Source organism: Barbatula barbatula (genome assembly GCF_947034865.1).
Source record: "Barbatula barbatula genome assembly, chromosome: 3".
Classification (NCBI taxonomy): domain Eukaryota; kingdom Metazoa; phylum Chordata; class Actinopteri; order Cypriniformes; family Nemacheilidae; genus Barbatula; species Barbatula barbatula.
In genome coordinates, this window is record NC_136764.1 from 10,380,695 (window position 1) to 10,396,869 (window position 16,175).

At 38.4% G+C, this 16,175-nt stretch overlaps 1 protein-coding gene across 3 annotated transcripts in view; it reads right to left on the reverse strand.

Annotated features, from left to right (window-relative positions):
* Positions 1-275: 275 nt before the first annotated feature.
* efr3a (EFR3 homolog A) overlaps positions 276-16,175 on the reverse strand; it is a 30,944-nt gene continuing 15,044 nt past the window's right edge. For 2 of the 3 annotated variants that reach the window (XM_079451419.1, XM_079451420.1), the window contains 16 exons: positions 12,466-12,544; positions 12,236-12,371; positions 10,682-10,849; positions 10,473-10,587; positions 9,212-9,263; positions 8,518-8,690; positions 8,348-8,423; positions 8,111-8,272; positions 7,856-7,987; positions 7,705-7,772; positions 7,333-7,460; positions 4,699-4,784; positions 4,566-4,614; positions 4,381-4,484; positions 2,869-2,918; positions 276-2,758 (listed from right to left, as the gene is read on the reverse strand). In XM_079451419.1, the coding sequence (XP_079307545.1) occupies positions 2,653-2,758; positions 2,869-2,918; positions 4,381-4,484; positions 4,566-4,614; positions 4,699-4,784; positions 7,333-7,460; positions 7,705-7,772; positions 7,856-7,987; positions 8,111-8,272; positions 8,348-8,423; positions 8,518-8,690; positions 9,212-9,263; positions 10,473-10,587; positions 10,682-10,849; positions 12,236-12,371; positions 12,466-12,544 (1,684 nt within the window). In that variant the 3' untranslated portion in view covers positions 276-2,652. Of the gene's footprint in view, positions 2,759-2,868; positions 2,919-4,380; positions 4,485-4,565; positions 4,615-4,698; positions 4,785-7,332; positions 7,461-7,704; positions 7,773-7,855; positions 7,988-8,110; positions 8,273-8,347; positions 8,424-8,517; positions 8,691-9,211; positions 9,264-10,472; positions 10,588-10,681; positions 10,850-11,444; positions 11,520-12,235; positions 12,372-12,465; positions 12,545-16,175 lie in introns of all 3 variants that reach the window. The other variant, XM_079451418.1, reaches the window with a different exon arrangement.

The window sequence follows — 16,175 nt, forward strand, 5'->3', positions numbered from 1 at the left end:
GACCAACAGAAAGTTGATAACCAAATCAAATCTTGAAGATATATTCGTTTAACATTTATTTATAAACTTTAGATTTAAAAATAAATAAAAATGAAACAGAAGTGCTTCTGGACTAGTGTGTAAATCTTGCGAAGAGGTCTATAGTAGATATTTACTATACTACATTTTTTGCATTACAGTAGCGTTTCTCAATTCCAGTTCTACTTCTAGAACTTAACAAAATTAGGGATGAAGTCATAAAATATATCTACTACCAACAGAAAGCAGAGAAAAAGAACATTTTAATACAAACTCTTTATTTAAGACTCCATTACCTCATACATACAATCTCATTGCACATTAACATGGCAGAACCTGGATGCGGCTTAATAACACCTAAACGATTTCATATGAACTCTTATAATCGCAACACTTCAGTGGTTTATATTACACATTCAAAATCTAACATGATGCATGTTGTCATATCAGAAGCACATTCACACGCAGCCATACTATCCCATAACAACACATAACCCCTAAACTGAAATGCTAACTCATTCCATGTTTCTCAAAGAATTAACTAAGAACAAAACGGTCAAGTTATAAATAAAACGAATCTAACAAAATTTGTTTCAGACAAATGTACCGTAAAACTAAACCACAGATGAAAAATATTGTGAATGACTCTAAAGTGAAATAAGCAGTTACAGTATGAATGATTTCCCTTTATTTGTAAAATGTTAACAAAACACCAGCATGCAGAAAAGTATGACATCCCGATCGAAACGCACAACACTCACAGTAATCTCTACAAGTGCGTTAGAGATGTGTCTTAAATGTCTCGCATTATAAAACACATTTCAATTTTGTTACACCAAAAATATATTGCATGGATCTACATTAGATGCGATTTCTATTTCTAAAGACATTATATGCCTGATTTCATCACAGCATTGATAACAATTATTGTCATAAAGCAACGTCTAGCAAAATGCAGCAACTTTTACACAAAGACCAAATGTCCATTACCGGCTGTATCTTAACCACCAACATTTCTCTCTTCAAACCATCATGTCAAGATTAATGTCACACTTAATTGATAACAGACTAAATGCACCATCAAGGCATATAAAACTAACGTTAAACGCTAATTTTAACAGATAAAAGCAAGACGGAGGAAAACCCCACTGGGCATCTTTGACCTCTAGGTTTGGTGTTTTAATAAGCACAGTAATAGACATTTTTACCTTCTGTGCAAATAAATCCCACAAACAGCCAGGCCACTGAAACATTCCCCATCATTTCAAAACCAGAAACCCCCTAAATATCAAACACCTGCAGAAAACCTGTCTCCTCAACTCGCACTCCTGTCCACATAGCAAGTACATTCACAAAAACAAAGCCAAGCCAGTCATATTACAGCAAACGTTCTGAACCTTCTTAAGCCCAAAAGCATCTAAGATTTACCCAAAAAGTCTTAACATTGTACTCACATTTCTACCAGAAAAACAGAAATTGTTCGCTAGTCTTACCACAGGAAGCTCAGATCAAGGTAAAACATCTCCAGCAAAGTATTTCAGCTAACAGTCACAAAGTTTTTTTTGTCCTTTAGTAGATTAATATGATCTATGGTACGAAACAAAAAAAGCATTACAATGCCCTCGCTGATCAAGCAGCTGACTGATGAATGCAGATTTTTCTAAGAATTTCATTTTTCTCCAAAGTATCTCCAAACCTTTCTAATCTCATTCTACTTTCAACTGATCTAGTAAATCATATCTCTCACAGCCGGTACAAAGTGACAGAAACTGTAGTATTCTCACCACAGAATATACTTTTCAAATGGCAGCAGTGTCTAGGCATAAAGAAAGATGTGGACGAGCTCTTTGGTAATGAAAAGCAGATGTTTTGGTTTTTCTACACAGTGAAGGCAAAATGCAGAGTAGTGATCCCCTAAAATCTAAATCAACTCCCCATCGACATCACTAACATCGAAGTTAAAGGCTAATCGTACATTAATAAAGGCTTAAACTCAAAGACTTGCAATGGAAAATAATTAAGCCATGCAAAATGAAACCGTTATTTCATCTAAAAGTATATATATTTATATTCATCAAAAATAGCCTATACTATACTGTACAGATATTTCTATATAAGAAAGACCTTTAATGTGTGAAAATCTCTCTGCTGATGAAGGCTTAATGTGCAAAAGAGAACGCGAGAGAATGAAAACGTGTATTTAAACTAACCTCAGCAGTTAAGGTGCACTCATTTTACAAATGATTCGTGAGTCAACATATCAAAGAGCTCAAGAATCGACTTTTCAAATGACTCACTTGGAGCCGCATTCTAATACTAAACACATACATTAAATTCACATTACATTATAGAGCTGGTGCATGATTGGATAGCTGGTTGTAAGCTCTGCGTGCTGATTGGTGCAAAATGCAGCGGTGAATTGCCCGTTCAGTCCAGTTCCCTTTTTTTTACCAAATCATGAATTTAGAAGATGATAATGTTTAGAAGGTGGAATCAACGGAAGACTGACATTACAGGTCGAAGGTGAAAGTGAGTGATTTGGGTGACTGGAAGGTCACAGAATCAAGTATGTGGTCATGTGAGGTGTGGTCAAAGTGTAGTTTGTGTGATACAGTAAAGCTGAGAGGTCACTGTTCAGTACACGCAAAGGTCAGGAAACTTCATTTCGTAGACTGGCACAGACTGGTACTGGCCGTGGCCTGATGTCACGGTTACTGTGCCCGACGGGCTTGGAGGCGGGCTGAACAGAAATGAACAGAAACACCAATCAAATAATAGCTCTTAACAACCTTTTATCTGAAGAAAGTCACTAGTTATTGATAAAGTAGTAAGCAACCGATGTGAACTTACCGAATAGTGAGTTCAAATATCTGAGCCAAGCGATCATGCAGCATGTTGGCCTAATAAACAAAATGCAACACATTAGAAAACATTCAATTCTTCCCATTTATAGGGATTCATGGGACACACACGCCCGGACAAAGTTAACTTCCTGTCTGTTTGTTGATCGGTTTGGCAGTGGTTAGAGCGTTGCACTAGTAACACCAAGGTTATGGGTTCGATCCCAGGGGATTGCACATAGTCAGAAACAAATGTATAGTACAACGCAATGCAAGTCCCTTTGGATAAAAGTGTCTGCTATTTATATTTTATTTTTATTAACTTTTATTAACAATGTTATTAACTAATAATTACTATTCGTGTAATTTTATTGTATATTAATTGTATTAAATAAAAAATTTGTTGAATGGGTGTAACTTTATATATAACAGTTTATCCTACTGCTTACCCAAAATAAATAATACTGGTTACTAGACATTATTTTAGCTTGCTAGCTAATTTCATTTCAATTCCATTTTATTTATATAGCGCTTTTCACAATTTTCATTGTTGCAAAGCAGCTTTACATGCATCATAATACAGATTTTAGAGGCACGATTAAAGAGAATATACGGTATTAAGATACATGGTTTTATTGCAAGTTTTTCTCTATGCAATGTACACTGATGTCAGTGGATTGAAATAACTTGAAATAATACCAAAAGGTACGGAAAGAATATATTTGTTAAAATATGTTAACATGAATGTGTGTTTTTACACGCAAGTCGTTTATATTTATGGACTAAACTAAATCAGTAGTCTTCCAGTGAGAAACGGTGGCAAGGAACCAAAACTCCATTATATACTGTATGTATAAGAGTGGTGAAAAAAACTTTGGGAGAGGCCAGACTCAACCGGGAGAGCCAGTTCTCCTCTGGCATATTAAAATAGCCCTGCTGCAATTACTGAGAGAATAATTACTGTAAATTTTAAGATTCATTGCAAATAGTTCACCGGGCTGGTTAGTGAAAAGTGGAAAGAACTAGTGAGGATGACTGTAGGTTGTGGATGTAGTCATCAGGTGAATTGCCCATCATCACAAGCGTCTGGCAGGACTGGGAAGAGCATCAGGCCAGAGCTTGCCGGAGCCGGGGCTCGGACTGATGACTTCTTGTGCTCCAGGATACCAGGTTGTGGCTACAGTTGCCATCAGTTGGATTAATTTATTTATTTTGATCTTTTCAGAAATAATCTTCAGGGACTCTATATTCCTTGCTAACGTGTACTGGAAGTTATGTTTGGGCCACAAAAGTGTGCATGCGCAGTAACCTTTGTTTATGTTGTTGCTTTGAAACCGTCTATATGCAAAATCGTATACCATTTATGTTTTAAACATTTAAAACAGGTCTGACAGTGTAGCAAATTACATCTGAAATAAGAAAATCTGTAAAATTGTAGACATGTTTTTTATTTCTATTGATCTGCATGTTTTGACATATAATCAATGACAGAACACACGGATTAACATTAAACACACGATACCTTGGACTCGCAGTGGGCCGCTATCTCTTCAAATGGAGCCTTCTGGAACTTCTCCATCACCTGTCGTCTCCTCTCTCTCTCCTGTTCCTCTAGACCGGTGGTTTCTGAAAAAGATGGAAAGATATCTTGCTAACCCACATGCATTAATATGCATACAAACAGAGTACAAGCCAATCCACACATACCGATGGCCTTCTTCAGGGTCTCAAATGTAATTTCCTCTGCTAGATGAGACTGTGGGATAAACACACATTAATATTTAATAAAAAAACTTATTTATCATACTAAACAATTCAGGTGCAGGTGTATAATGCATACCTGATCAGGTAAGCTGTTTGAAAGAATGTCAACTTGGAGGGAAATGGTGTCAACGAAGCTCTTCCTTCTGGGCAGCCGGTCTTCATCTGTGGGCAGAAGACAGCGATATAAATATACGATGCTCTGCACGCTCATATACTTCAGATCATGCAGGCAAATGGCGTAGAATTGGGCAGAGAGATTTCCATTCATTTAGCCTTGGTAAAACATAACCTTGGCAAATGTTCATGTTTAATGAATGTCAGGTTTGGCAAAAGAAGAGCAAAGGAGGGTGAATAATCAAACCGAAGCAATGCAGGTCACAGAAACAAGTGCAGATATCACAAAAACATGTTCTTAAAAGAAAAAAGCGATTAGCTAAAAGCGAGTGTGTGGTGAGGAAGGCGGGACGAGAGCCGTGAGGCGGGGCCGGTGGCTTGAGTGATAGTTGCAATCAGCTGTGCGCGCACCGGTCCCGCATATCTCAAGGAGGAGATCGGAGCTTAAAAGGACGACTGGCAGGACTGTTGACGAGAGAGGACCGGGCCCGGACATGTGTTAAGTTTGTTGTTATGTTTTACGGCCGGCAGTCTACCGTGAGGCGGCTGCAGGTCTTTACTTCCATGTTAATTGTTTGTTTATTTTTGATTAATATTTGTTAAATGTTCGCCGGTTCCCGCCTCCTTCCTTCCCTTTCATGGATCTCATTACATGTTTTAGGATTAGGAGTGCTGATGTCATTTAAAAGTGATGTAAACCAACTCCGCAGTTACATCAATACATAGTTATTTTTAATTCTTACTATTATATTATATTTGATGTTTATATCATTTTTATATATGATTTATATTCACTTTAATATAAAAACTCATTTTAATTCTGTTTAACCTGATCAACACTGCTACATCAGCACTCCCCCTAAAACCCAAACTACTAAACCCGAACCTTTAACCTACCGGTTACACAGTCCAGACGACAGCAGCGTACAAAACAGCAAACCAGTCAAACAAAACTAACTTATAACAGTACACCATATATTTACTCAACAGTCAACTGCTGAGAGTCATTCAACACATTTAAGACCTACAGGGATCTGCCAAGGCAGCTAAAGAGAGTAAGAAGTCTACAGGTGAAGTTCTGGTGGAGTTCTGATGCAGCTTTGCTGGGGAGATGTTAACTACACATTATTACCATTCACTGAACTTACTAAACACACACACAGACTGGTGACCTCACTAACTGGATAATTGTACCTCTGGATGTTTGTTTGCATCTGTTCAGAATCTTTCCTACCGTGTACAGAACTATAGTGCAGACACAGAAGCACAGACATGGCAGGGCTGAGCAGAAAGACCAGATGAACTCGCATGTGATTGAGGAAGATTTTCAGTTCAGAAGTTAAAAAGTAAAACTATTATTTCAGAGGGTTAAACTTGAGCATTACTGTTGCAAGGATATTGGCGGGGGGTCTGCAGCTGGAAAATAGGAGTAAATTGGGGCGGGACTTTCATGTGGAAACATTTATTAAAGCTGAAAAAAAACAGGTAACACTTCACAATAAGATTGTGTTTGTTAATATTAGTTAATGCATTAGCTAACGTGAACTAACACTGAACAATAATTCCATAGCATCTTTAGTCTTAGTTTGTCAATTTTGGAATTTGCCAATACATCAAAATCAAAAGGTTTCTCTGTTAACATTAAGTAATGTGCATTGAATTAACTCAAACAATTGTATTGGCCTTTAAAGGAACAGCTCACCCAAAAATGAATGTTATCCATTACCCACTATCGAGTTCCAAGTCTGTACAAATGTATTTGTACTGATGAACATAGAGAAATATATTTGGAAGAATGCTTGGAACCAATCAGTTCTTGGTCACCAATGACTGCCATGGTAGAACAAACAATGCTGGTCAAAAGTGTTCCAGAGCTGTTTTCTTTCCTAGATTTTTCAAAATATCTTCTTTTGTGTCCAACAAAAAATTATACATTTAGAAAGAACAAATTCATAAAGCAAATGTTCCTACTATGGTAGTCAATGGTGCCCAAGAACTGTTTGGTAAATATCTTTCTCTGTGTTCATCAAAACAAAGAAGTTTTACGTATTTGGAACAACTTCAGGGTGAGTAAAAGATTAATAAAAGCATTATTGTTCATTGCTAGTTCATGTTAACTAATGCGTTTACTAATGCGTTTACTAATGTTACACTGGTTTGAAATGGTAATCTTAGAAAAATTATTTAATGGTACCATTCTTTGGCTGTTTTCGAAGCTTTGAATATGTTTTTGATGTGTTTAACAATGTATGTTCATGTCTCTAGTTTCAAAAAACGCTTTACATTTCACAATCACCAAGTCTATTGTTCACAGCTGACCTTCTCACAAAACCATTGGATTTTTATCAGGTTTTTATAAAGTCCCTTTTTTAAAGTCCTGGAGCTTACTCAAAAACTCGTAAAAGTGATAATCATTTACTTATTAGTTTGACCTTATTCGACCTTAACCTGCGTTAAAGATAAGTAAGTTACCTCTAATTCTACGTTTCAAAAAGTTACCAACTGCATCGTAAAGAAAGCCCAAAACCTCTGACGTGAAGATTCAGAATTGGTGAATGTTTATTTCTGTGCAGAAAAGAATAACATGCGTGTTTACCTGTCACCTGTGGAATGTAAGGTATAGCCAGCCTCTCTGCGTTATATCCAGGTAAAGTCAAAGCCTCTGCCAGATCAGCCGTCTGAAAATACAGACCGGTATCGGCACGATCCAGAGAGTCTGGGAGCCTGATCAACACACATAGACACATGAACACACATTTACCTAGCTGTTTAAATAGTTTTCTACCATAGAGTTTATTTATTTAAAAGAAAACACCACAGACTAATGGTACTATACTGCAAGCCTAAAAGAAAACATCTTTTACACATTTTCCTTTTTTAATAAAACCTTTTGTCAATGAAATCCCTGAATTTCCTCCAAAGTTTTCTTTATTACATTTAACGTAGTTAAATGCAGAGAAATACTCACACACACTGTTCTCTGAACACATGTTCAGGCAACAAGTTTGGAGCTTCTAAATTCCTCAGCTCAATCACCTGACAGGAAGAGGAAGGGTTAAATACTGTATATTTGTGTGTGTGTGTGTGTGTGTGTGTGTGTGTTTAGTCTATGTGTTTACCTTACTGACGTGCTGGCAGAAAGAAGGACTTGCAATCATCTGACTGAGAAAGTTGAGATAGGCGGCAACCAACGCCATGATGCCACAGCGAATAAACATGGGCATGTTCTCCTCATTGGTCAGGGCCATGTCCTTTAACCAATCAGAACACAGATATTATGAATCAGAGCTCTGCTTGACTCTAAGGAAGGTTTCACACTAGATTAAATTATTTGGTGTTACTTTGGTATCGAGTACCAGGTCCGATAAACACACCTGCAAGGCGAGAGACAGGCGCATGAGGTCTATCACCACCTCCTCATTAGCCAGTTCAATAGTGATCAGAGCCAGAGCGGTAAAGAGGAGCTCAAAGTTCTTCTGCACATTGTCTTCCTCCTTACATCCCAGATAGATGTGTCTGTATAACTGCTGCCCATGCTGTAGCGAGAACAAAAGTCTGAGACAGATTCTACAAAAGTGTATTTGTGCTGTGGGTGATCATGTGACATGTACCTTTTTCATGAAACCCACATCCTGTTTGGACATTTTTTCTCTCTTGATCTTCAGAGCAGATACATTAGGGATAATCCTACACACACACACATGGTTCAATACACATTTACTTAAAGACACAATTTGTACTTGATCACATAAAAGTATGTTAAGTGTATAAATATATATACCGAATTCCTCGGAGTTTGGCTCGGTTGTCATGGCGATCAATGATGTTGTGCAGGATCTCGAGGACGAGCTGACGAAGTTCACTGTCCTCCATCAGAGAAATGGAGCACAGCGGTTCCAGAAACGCAGCGGGTAAACCAGCACACATCGTCTTACACTTAAACCCAGATGTGACCTACACATACGCAAAATCCATCAAATATAAACTTTTCTTAATACACACGTCTAGATAGCAAGGTGTGTTAAACATTAGTCTAGTTAGAAACTTTTTATCAGACAGGAAATGAGCAGCAGGGGGAGACAGTAAGTAGAAGCTGTTGACATCTAAAATAACCGTCTGATGTCACAACCTGCGGCCTCCTTCCTGCCTGTTGCCGGGCAACGAGGCCTCTAAAACCAGCCGTGAACCAGACCGAATTTTCGGAGGCATGATTGGATATTCACAAAGGACAGAAAAAGCCACAGGCGCAAGTAAACTGGTGTTATGATCTGTGTGGTCTGCTGTCTAGGAACATTTAAAAAATTCCCTCGAGGAGTGAGAGCATGTGTGTGAATGGATTCTCCACACGCCCAGAATACATGTACGCCTGATATCTCACCAGTCGTGACCTTAGACTTGATAGGTACATAGACAAAAACTTAAGTGTGCTTTCTCCAACACACCCTCTTATAGAGGGAAAAAGAAAAGAGCTTTACCATGATGAGGGAACTGAGGAGCATCATCTGGATTCTCTTGGTGCCCTGATGCCTGAAAGAGGCAAATTTAAACACTGCATAAGTATTATTATCCTCTTATTGACATTTTTACATAAAAAAAACTCTGAATCCGAAATCACAAACCATTTATTCCTAACCAAGCGCAAGTGATTCTGGGACGTATTTATTTTACTCAAATTAAAAGATCAGAATGATAACTTGACGATGTGTAAACCATTTAAATTTGTTTGGATTATATGTGTGGCGAGCAAATCGGGACGAGAGCAGTGCGGGAACGGCGCGAGGCCGGTGACGAGAGTGATATCGAGCATCAGCTGCACGTGCACCGGTGTCGCGCCGTTCCCTCACAGCTCTCGTCCCGCCCTGCTCGCCACAATATGATAATGCTGAATTATACATTATGAAATTTATAGGTATAGGCAACACATTTCAGGTGTTTATGAAGGTCTGCTCCATCTTAAAAGGATAGTTCACCAAAAATTTAAGTCTTTCATTAACTTATCCCACATGTCAAAAGATATTGTGAAGAACGTTGGTCACTAAACAACACTGAAACCCATTGACTTCCATTGTGTGGACACAAAACCAAGTCATACACAGGTTTTGAACGACATGAAGATAAATCAATGATGCTTATATTTTTGTATGAGCTATCCCTTTAACTGGTGTGTAAATGTCTGTAAGACAATAGTGGTTTGGAAACAATGGAAGATTGGAATTACAGTGCGTTACAAATAGTTCAAGAAAGAAAACGCTATGTCAAAAAGAAATTGTGTGATGTGATGTGTCCAAATTAGCCATACTACTGTAGCTTCATTCATACTCAACCCTTTGTACTTAAGCATTTCCAGTTCAATACTTTTTCATACTTACAAGTATGCAAACTGTAAATCAAACAAAGAAACCCATCACACACACATTTTAAATATTTACGTCCTTCTCTCAATGACAATGCAAAAAAGAAAAGAGCATAAACCGTAAAAACATGCACACAACAAGCAATTTGCATGTTGAAAACATGCTAATATAAATAACTGAATACAGGAATCTCCAACAGGGGGTCTTGCAGCCGTACCGCAGGGGTTCTGACAATTATAGTTTGAACTAAAAAAAATACTGTATGCATTAAACAAAAACACAAAGGTAAAATTTAGTGCAAGCAACCAGGATCATGGGTTCGATCCATCAAGAAAACAAACCACTAAAACGTATAAACGTGAGTCCGCCATAATAGTCGTACCCAATCTTGACGGTGTCCAGCGTGTGGCAGGGCGTGCCATAAACAGGAACCTTTCCCATGATGAACATCATGACTTCCGCTCTCTGATAATCAGGAAGATTCCCTCCAAAGAAACCTACACACACATATAAATCAATGATATTGAGTTTCCTCTGAATCTCACAGCGACTCCGATTACACGGGTGAAGATAAGATGAGAGTTTCCTCACCGATGGTCTGTATTATGGCGTTCTGAACGATCCGCTCCTCGCTCTCTTTAGTACGGGTGGAGGATAGACTGCTCGCAGAATTCCTGCGGGAACCATCGCCTAGTTCGAAATCCACACTCATACGCAGATGCTTTAGTAGGGTGTTGAACACCTCCAGGACTGTGGGACCTGTGATTGCAAATAAATATTACAGACGAAGGCAAAAAAAGACACAACAAACTCATACTGGTTTGTGTTTGAAAGCAGCTTCTGGTGTATGGTCATAAACCCAAATTCTATTTTCTATATTTATGATGCTTAAGGTCAACAGAACACATTTTGTGAACCACTTGGCTTGTATTTCTTTTGTGTTGAATTGTATAGCCCCACCCACAGAAGTTAAGTAAATAAAAGATATTACAATATCTATTATAATAATAATCTGCTTGTGATTTTGTTCTTGGTTAGAACACGGTGCAACACCTTTCAGCACTATTTGATATCACTAACCCAATTTAAAAATGTGAAAATGTTTCACATTTATAACAAACAATGTGACTCAGAGGAGATGCAGGAACTACAGATCACAGCTAGGGGGCGTTGTAGTTATCCTACACAGCAAACCCACAAACCTCCAGCCGCTCATCAAATTCTCAAACTTCACGAATTAATACTCAGTCAATACTGCATAACAGGACCTTAAACAGAGGATTTTTTCACCCTACACAGATTTAGAGAGCGGCTAAAGATTCGGATTGGGTGAGAGCCCTGTTTGTTAACATACCCAACCATAGATTGGGTGGCGTAAAGACTGGGCTGAGAAATGTGTAAGCATTGTTTTCTATGGGGGCAATATGACCTGCAAGAGAAAACAGATTTCATAGATAAACATGAGGAAGATGCAGAAAGAAAATAGAGAAGGGGGTGTAGGAGGGAGAAAATCGAAGAAAAATGAAAACACAAATTGCAAATGGTTTGTTATTTTTAGAATCTGTTCATAGTTAAAGTGATTTGCACACATGCATGAAAACAGAATGACAAAACAAATGAATACATAATGAGAAAGAGGAAAAAACAACAGGACACGATGAGTCATCAACAACGTTTAAAATTCACCCAAAAATATAAAATCTGTCATCATTTACTCACCCTCAAGTTGTTCCATATCTGTATGAATGTCTTTGTTCTGATGAACACAGACAAATATGTTTGGAAGAATGCTTGTAACCAAACAGTTCTTGGACACCATTGACTACAGTAGTAGGAAAAATGACCAGGGGAAGTCAAAAGTGCCCCAAAACTACATTCTTTAAAATATCTTCTTTTGTATTTCCACAGAACAAAGGACATTTACAAAGGACTTTTTAAAACCATGGTATTGGTTACAAGCATTCTTCCAAATATCTTTCTTCTGTGTTTTCATCAAAATTACATTTATACAGATTTGGAACAACTCGACGGTGAGTAAATGATGACATAATTTCAATATTGGGTGAGCTGTTTGTTTAATTCTTGAGGAAGAAGATTGTTTTACACACCTAACTCTCAAGTATTAGCATAAAATGATGGTCTTACCGATGGAGCCCTTGGCTGCTATGGCAACCGTCTCCAGCAACACCTGAACGATACCTGCCCTCACACGTGGTGTGTTCTTACTGTGGGTGTCAAGGTGAGACAAAACTTGCTGGATCACGTGGTGAGAATGCTGGGCCTGAAGCACAAGAACAAACACATCTCATAACACATTCTGCCGAAGTGTACATCCAGCCACAGAAGATGAACATAAAGTGAGAGTTGCGTTTCACCTGTATGGAGTACATGATAATTCTGAAACAAGAAACGGCAAAATCGTTCGGGTCCCACAGACGATGGTTGTCTAAATGCCTGTAGAGGAATGACACAGCGTATTGAAACCTTTTAGGGAAGGGAAATTGATGTGGACATTTCTAAAGATTACTTTCTGCACAGTAGATATGTATTAGCATAAAGTGCACAATATGATAGCTTATAACTTTTGACCAGTGGCGCTGTCATCAAAATTGTGTAAGGGGATATAATTCAATATGACAAGAAAAGAAGTATGGTGGAATATGACAACTTTGATATCAATGAACTCTGCTTGAGCCAACAAACTAGTGTAAATCGAATGGCATTATGTTGATTTCCTCATATGTTGCAAGCAGATTAATACATTTCCTTATATCTCTCGGAACATGACCTTGATGAACCATACAAAGTTTCATAGTGACTAGCCATTGCGTTTTTAACATACTGCATTTTACGACAAAATTCCAAATGGGAGACGCCCACAATGGCAGACCGAGGAAATATTTTGGACATGTCAGATTATCACATTTTGAAAACCAAGTTAAAAACATAGTGAAAGGCAGTTAGAACACAAGAAGTAAGCCACTAAATTTCCCGCGTTTCCTACGCTGGTTTCATCTCGATCGGAGAAACGGTTGCACAGTTACCTTCTAAATCACACTACAGGCCAACCCGCCCAAACAGTCCGGATCTAACGAGACCTACTTTTACATTTTTGGACAAACCCTTTGGAAGCTATAAGCAAAAAAAGCCATTCTTCGTAACTTCGGACCACTAGGTGGCGCTGTGCCGAAACACAGCATGTTACCTCAGGTCGGGCTTGTGATGACACCAACCATGTTTTGTTTCGATACGTGAAAGTTTGGCAGAGATACAGCATCAAATTCATTTTGGCGACCTCTCCGTCGAATTCGTTGATGTGCAGTACAAGAACGGATTGATCAATCGAAAATCTTTTAACAACTTCACTTAGTCAGCACTACTCCATACCAAGTTTTGGGCAAATCGGTCAAAACTTCGAAAAAGTATGTTTTCGGAATAATACAGCTTTCATAACATAACATGTCTTCGAATCGGCGTGAGCTCAGGATTCAGAGGAAACTAATATTTTGTTTGTGCGGCATACGGTTCAGACGTTATGGGCAAAAATGTATGCTTTTTAATAATGTAAGCCCCTTCCGGGCTTGACCTCTTATAAATAAGCTACACTTACACCAGACAGATTCCATCAATAAGCTGTCTGCTCAGGTGTGAGGCAACATTCACAGTCAGTGATTTTATAACCGGATGAGTCAATGTAAGGTTGGGTGCAGCGGCCCCGCTCAACAGCAGCACAAGAGCATTCCTGCGATGCGACACAAATCCTGTCTCCACACCTTCATCTCTCCTCTTTTCCGCAGTCTGATCTTCAACTCTAAACCTCTACGCCATCATCATCTCCCTTCCTGCTGTCGCCATGGTAACGTCAATCTGATCTCACCCCCATCCGTCCGGGCTATTTTTAGAACGTCTGAAATCCCCCACCCAAAAAACCCTCCCTCTCCGCGTCTGTCTGCACCAACACCAGCCGTATGTTTTATCAGTGGTACAGCTATTTGCCCTGGAGCTCAATGTTCTCGCAAAATCTCACACACTCCACCGCACACAAACACTTTTCATAAATACAGAGCCACAAGGACACAGAGCAGTTTAATCAGCTCAAAGCAGAAGAGGACAAAAACAGCCAGTTCTGACTTTTACATTAACACATGGTTGATTATGACTTTCACATTTAAAGAGGTCCTTGAGCAAATACTGGGATATTAATACAAATAATATTTTCTGGGACAATAAAATGAAACAAATGTGGATGTGGGATGGTCAGGAGTCAGTTAAAAAGGTCACAGAGTGCTCATTCCGCCAAGGGTACTTTAATTATAGTCATAACAGAGATTACCGTTGCATACCAAACAGACAGGAAATACATTTTTTAACTGAATGGCCCCATCAACACACATTATCTGCACTGTTAGTGGTTAGTTTTTAGACACGCCGAGACCCCAAATGTATGATACTGCCAGAAACCCGTCGGAGGCTCAGATTCATTGCAAATGCAATTATTCGGCCATCATTGAGCATGTCACGCAAAGGCAATTACAGACAGTTTCACTCTACGACGTCATAATTCTTTCACAAAATTTTCCTCAGACAGACAAACCCAGGGCTTAGCCCGGTTTCTCAGACACGGGTTAGCTGAGCCAGGTCTATGCCTTAATTGAATTAAGATATTTATGTCGCTTTTATAAAAATGCCTTGGACGAAAAAATTACTGGTGTCCATCTCGAAACACAACAATGGCACTGATATATTTTAAGATATTTCTGGGCAAGTTATATTAAGTTGAGGTCGCACATTTATTTTGGTCTAGGACTAGCCTTAAGCCTTGGTTGTGAAACCGGGCCCCTTGTGTTTTATGTATGCAACTCTGCATAGAACAAAATAATATTAAATTAAAAATATTTATATAAAAGGCTGATGATGATTCAGACCATATGCAGGAACTACAGAGCACTGCCAGGAGGCGCTACAGTCTACAAACACAAAAAATCTAACAAGACCTTAATGGCAATAGTTTAACAACATATACAAATTCTCTCATAATTGACCATCTTTTCTTGAACAGTTTAAACAGAAACAAATAATTGTATTAAATTATTACATTTAATTTATTAAAAAAGCTGTTATAGTATCTTCTTATTTACTGTAGGGTTCAACATGGCGAAGCTCCAAAAAGCACAAACATCCAAACAACTCCATTGGGTTAACAAATGTCTTCTGAAGCGAAATGATACGTTTGTCAGAGACAAAGAATACGATTTTGAGGTTATTTATTGAGCGATCAATCCATCGCATATGCATTACAACATATTGTACAAATGAGCGTTTAAATATGCTGGCATGTCAATAATGTTAAATCTAATTCGTGACTATTTTGTCATATTTGTGTTTAATCTCGTGACACACAAAAACTAATGTGATTTGACATTATCAGAGTGATGTCATATTTCAACCACCTATTTAGCTTATCTGTACATTTCTATGCATGCACGATATACCGTGTATTAAATGCTAAATAAGCAAGGTGAGCAAATTATGAGAGAATTGATATATTTGCGTGAACTAAAACTTCTTTAAATCTATACTGTGGTACTTTAAATCTTCTACAATCCCCAAAATGTGTCTTGGATGGCACTTTTGCAGCAAAAATGCCCACTGTGCACCCGCTTTAAAGACATGGTCGATAGCCCCCCTATTCTTTGATACTTTCTCATTTCAGACACATCACTCAAAGGTAATTGGCCAATGACTGAGATGAGCCAAAACGGTCTTATTAATGAGCCCTGAAAGTCCATGCAAACACAAGCACGTGGCATTCGGCTAGATGTGTCTGAGTTGTATGCTAATAGGCTGCTGATGGAGAGCAGGTCAGACAGTTCACTCAAAACTGCTTGTAAAAATGCTTGTAAACTCAGACAAGCCCAGTTTTTCACCATTTAAGAAGTACCGAGTCTTTTCCATTTTCTTAAAAACAGCAAATTGGGGCATCCGAGGTTTCGGAAGGTTTACAGCGATATATTTTATTGTTCTGCTAAGAATGATATTTGCAAGAATGTCAATGAAGAGTTTATGTTCAACAGATCACAAATTA